At 41.4% G+C, this 5,014-nt stretch overlaps 2 protein-coding genes across 2 annotated transcripts; both read left to right on the forward strand.

Annotated features, from left to right (window-relative positions):
* Positions 1 to 694: 694 nt before the first annotated feature.
* LOC140041197 (uncharacterized) lies at positions 695 to 3,229 on the forward strand. Its single transcript, XM_072087621.1, has one exon. It carries the CDS (start codon positions 695 to 697, stop codon positions 3,227 to 3,229), a length of 2,535 nt encoding a protein of 844 aa, XP_071943722.1.
* Positions 3,226 to 3,834, forward strand: LOC140041199 (uncharacterized). The gene has a single exon (XM_072087622.1). The coding sequence runs from the start codon at positions 3,226 to 3,228 to the stop codon at positions 3,832 to 3,834; it is 609 nt and encodes a 202-aa protein (XP_071943723.1).
* Positions 3,835 to 5,014: the final 1,180 nt, after the last annotated feature.

Here is a 5,014-nt window from a genome sequence, read left to right on the forward strand (position 1 = left end):
GTCGCTACTCACCGACTACATATGTCGAGATACAAGACAACGAGGGCAATTGGCAGAAAGCTGTCGCATTCTTTGATAGTGGTGCTGATACCACTCTGGTCAAGTGCTCCACCGCTGAAAGTCTAGGCTTAAACGGACTGCCCTTTGTATTTACTTATGGCGTGGCCGGAGGGGGCATCGTACAAGAAAACAGTGCAAGGTATCAACTTCGAGTCAGACCACTACAGGAATTGAAAGCATACGACTTGGTTGCAATTAGTGTACAAAAGCCTGCCCATGATAGCCCATCTGTTGGCGAAGATATCTTTGACGAACGCCCTCATTTAACGGTAGTTAAAGAACATTTGCCTGCGGAGGAAGCCGAGATCGACTTACTCATTGGATACGACTATCAAAGTCTTACTACACCACTGAAAACAATACGTTCATTAACTGATCCTGATACATCGCCAACTGCGGCAAAAAGTGCTCTAGGTTGGACAATTATTGGACAAACCATTCCAAAGCCAACTTCCAATGTCATCAGCCACATCACAAACGTAACTTTCATGGACGACTCCCAGCTTTTATATACATCCGATGTCATTGGAGTTAAACCAACAACCTTGTGTACATGTACAGAAAAGAATCTCAGTTTATCAAACATTGTAGAAAAAATCTTCAAATAAATGAGAAGGGCCGCATTACCGTGGAAATGCCATGGAAGGATGGATTTCCTGAGTCTCTAGACTGTAATAGAGTACAAGCCGTGACGAGGATGATTTCACATGAGGCTAGGTTGCTAAAAAACAAGCAAATCAATGACTACAATGATGAAATTCAAGCTCTCCTTGACAATGGATTTACGCGTGAGCTTACGCCAAGTGAAGACAGAAATGAAGGATGGTACCTTCAACACCATGCTGTCCATCAGCAACACAAGACAACGAAGATTCGAATTGTATGGAATTCCGCTGCTAAGTTTAACGGGTTGTGTCTCAACGACGGATTCCACAAAGGGCCAGATTTCCTAAACTCACTTGTGACATGCTTTCTATACTGGCGGAAGTACGGAATTGCCGTAGCTGGAGACGTTCGGAAGATGTTTAACCAGATTGCATTATCAGTGCGTGATCAAAAGTTTCATCGTTTTGTCTGGCGATTTGGTGATACCTCAAAGGATATTAGGTATTTTCAGTGGTTGCGTTTGCCGTTTGGGGACAAACCAGCACCGGACATTTCTATGATGGCCGTTCATTTACTAGCTGAGGCTAACGCCGATTCAGATCCTATAGGGGCTCTTAGGATCAAAGATCGTATGTACATGGATGATATAACCGACTCATTTACAAAACCGAACGATGCAGTTGAGGCAGTTGAGCAGGTTACTCGTATTCTAAGAAAGGGATCTTTCGAAATCAAAGTGTGGCATTCTAACCATCCGATGGTAGACCAGTGCCCTGAAGAGAAGCACACACGTGTTTTAGGCCACTTGTGGAATAAGCTAGATGACACTGTAACAATTCAACTTGATAAATTCGATGAAGAACAGACTCCACTTACCAAAAGAAAAGTTTCCAGTCTTGTTGCCAGGTTGTGGGATCCATTAGGAATGTTGAGCCCTGTGAGTATTCGTTATAAAATTGGACTCCAGGAGATTTGGGCAGCTAGGCTTGATTGGGACGACGTGTTTGATGATGAGCAAACAACTATGTGGAAAGGTTTTATAAAGGAGATGAATCATCTTGTGGGATTCGAAATTCCACGTCAGCTAACGCCTGAGGATTCTATTGCTTACCCTCAGTTACACTGTTTCAGTGATGCTAGTGAAGCTGCATTTGGTTCTGTCATCTGGCTGCGTTGGGATACCCCAGCAGGAGTTAAATTGACATACGTTATAGCAAAGGCTCTAGTTGCACCGTTAAAGAAAAGATCAATTCCAAGATTAGAGTTAACTGCAGTTGTTGTCATTGCTCGACTCGCTAAACTTGTCTTAGAAGTGGTAGGAGATGTTAGTCTATGCAAGTTCTGGACCGACTCGAAAGTTGTCCTGTCTTGGGTTAGGTCGCCCGCCAGGACCTTCAAACCGTTTGTGTCTGCTCGTGTTCAAGAGATTCAGGATACACTTCCAACATTTATTGATGACTTATGTTACATCCCTTCTAACATCAATCCAGCGGATCAGTTAACCAAGCCAATATACCCAAGTGACCTTCAGAAATGGATTCAAGGCCCAGATTTTCTTTTTCAAAGTTCTAACCAATGGCCAAACTATGAACCCGACTATGACACAGAGTTAAAACAAATGGTTGTAAAGGAGTACACAACGGAGTCTCTACGCAAAACAAATTATGTTACAGCTGTCAGAGGTAGGCCTACATTTGAAGACCTGTTGGTCAACACCGTGTCAAATTGGACTCGGCTGGTTCACCGAATAGCATACTGTCGTCGATTCATTTTAAAAAGGCGACCAGAAACCCTCTTTTTGACTGCCGACGAACTGCAAAGGGCTGAATTTTCACTCTTCTACGTTTCTCAGCGCACTGCGAACGATCGTTTGGATGCTTGGAGTACTAGAAAGCTAAACCCTAAAGTGGACGAGAGTGGTATGATAAGGGTCGAGGGAAGACTTAACAAGCTTCATATCCCTGAACAACAAAAACGGCCGATTCTTCTTCGTAGAGGATCATTTCTGGTAGAGTTGTTTGCCAAATATATTCATAAGACGATTGGTCATCAGGGATACCGAGTGGCTGTTGCAAGCACATTTAAACGTGGAATTTACATACTCGGAGGACCCAAATTGTTTAAAGATATTGCTGCCAAATGTATGTTCTGTCGAACTCGACGTAGGAGTTTACTTAGCCAACAAATGGGAGAACTTCCCAGTTTTAGAGGCGATCCGCATACACCACCCTTTTGTAACGTAGCTCTTGATTTCTTTGGACCGATTTCTATCAAGCTCACTCGTAATACCAATACAGAAGGTAACATTCTGATAGTGACCTGCATGACCACACGAGTTATCTCATTAGAATTAGTGGATTCTCTATCATCAGAATCATTTATTAATGCTTGGAGACGATTTGTCTGCTCGCGGGGGATCCACCCAGTAACCGCTTTTAGTGACCATGGCCGCAATTTCGTCGGCGCTCAGCAGAAGTTGAGAGATTTGATCAAATCATGGGACGAACTAAAACCAATACATCTTTTGACTGGCAGTTCAATACTCCTTACGCTTCTCACATGAATGGAGTTGTCGAATCGCTTATAAGGAGTTGCCGTAAAGGTCTAGATGCCGTAGTCGATTACCATCATCGCCGTTTTAGTGCCCTTGAATGGCAGACTATTTTGAGTGAAGTGACTTATCTTATAAACTCACGACCATTGTTTCCGGATGGGCCTGATCCACTTGAATCACCGCCAATTACTGGTAATGATATTCCATTTCCACATGGACAACCCGTACTCTTGCAACCGAACTTGGAAGTGGTAACGAATCAGAGTATTGTCGACATCGCACAACGACGTGTTCATGCATTCTGGGATTGTTGGATGTGTCATATGCCACCTCAATTAGTACAACGTTCAAAGTGGTTTCACCCAAGAGAAAATTTGCAGATTGGAGATTTAGTGCTAGTACTGGAACCTGGATTAAAGGGGGTTGCAGCACCACGTGGACATTGGCGACGGGGAATAGTTGAGGATGTGAAGCCAGGGAAGGACAATCTCGTTCGGAAGGCCATGATTAAAACTGTTGAAAGATCGAATATAAGTATTAAGGAAAGGCCTGTACATAAGTTGTGTTTGATTGCAACTGTGGGAGAACTTAACCACGGGTTTTCTTCTAAATAAGGAATGCTTTATTATGTAACTACTTGAGTCGTGAACATTTAATTACTGCATTTTAATTAAGATTTACTTTGTTGTGGTTATTTTTCGAAATCCTTTATGTACTGTGACTCATGTCAATTTGTCACGAGGCGGGAGTGTTTCGGATTTCGAACTTTGACGTTGGTGGCGTAAATATTTTATTTTTGATTGTACGCAGAATTGTCAGCAAGATATAACGCTTATTATCTAATAGTAGATACTGTAACTTTCTTATTTCTGAAAGTGATACGTGGGAGTACTACGTACGTTATTATAACCTTTAAGTTGTGTTAATGTTCTTGACTTGGATATAAAAATTATTTGTTAGGCTATTTAGTTAAGTGTTTCGATCAGCTAATTGGCCATAAGCCTGCCTAGCCTAGCTAGCCCTCGTGTAGTGCTACTAGTAGTAGTTTGACTGTATGTATGTATCTGCTATGCTGTTTTGCGGGGTTGTTTGCACACGCAGCTGTGCTGCCTTGTGCGTGTTTTCATTGAGTTTATTTGTGTTTCAGACTTTACCGAAGAATAAAGAACGGTTAAAGCAACTACCACGAGTTTGTGTATCATTGTCCGAACTAATAATATATCGGATTCAAGAATATTAGAAAAATATAATATTGAAAACATAAACTGTAACTGTCACAACAACTGTCCTGAGTATTTTCCTCTCAGATTTCAAACGTGGATCGTTCTCGCATGAATTTGACACGATTTTGCGGGATTTTCTGATAGAATAGAGCATAAATGAATATAAAATTATAATAAACACAATCAACATTACAGTAATCGTAAAGTGCATTATCCAAACAACTTTACATAGTTTGTAGTAGCTTGGCTTAACAAGACATATAGTTGCACGATTTGAGATACCTCTATACATATCAGGCCAAGGAAAAATGGCGGTTGCTCGGCACTTGTAAACAAATATTACAGTATCCACAGACAAACTGAAAATCCAAATAATCGTACAGACTTTTACGGATCTTGAGAGAGTACCAAATCCACTCGTTTGAAACTGGTAAGGTCTGCAAACTGCCATATAGCGTTCAACAGAAAGCCAGAAAATGGAAGGTAACTTAGAATTTGATATCGGAATAAATTCCTTAAAATTTGTTATATATGCAATTAGAAGTATTGTATCAGCTATTGCCAAGTTGGC

Source organism: Antedon mediterranea, chromosome 2 (assembly GCF_964355755.1).
Source record: "Antedon mediterranea chromosome 2, ecAntMedi1.1, whole genome shotgun sequence".
In the NCBI taxonomy this organism is placed as follows: domain Eukaryota; kingdom Metazoa; phylum Echinodermata; class Crinoidea; order Comatulida; family Antedonidae; genus Antedon; species Antedon mediterranea.

What these genes read in the sequence shown, in the direction of transcription:
- LOC140041197 (XM_072087621.1), top strand. Translation starts at nt 695, where the DNA reads ATGCCATGGAAGGATGGATTTCCTGAGTCTCTAGACTGTAATAGAGTA.
- LOC140041199 (XM_072087622.1), top strand. Translation starts at nt 3,226, where the DNA reads ATGAATGGAGTTGTCGAATCGCTTATAAGGAGTTGCCGTAAAGGTCTA.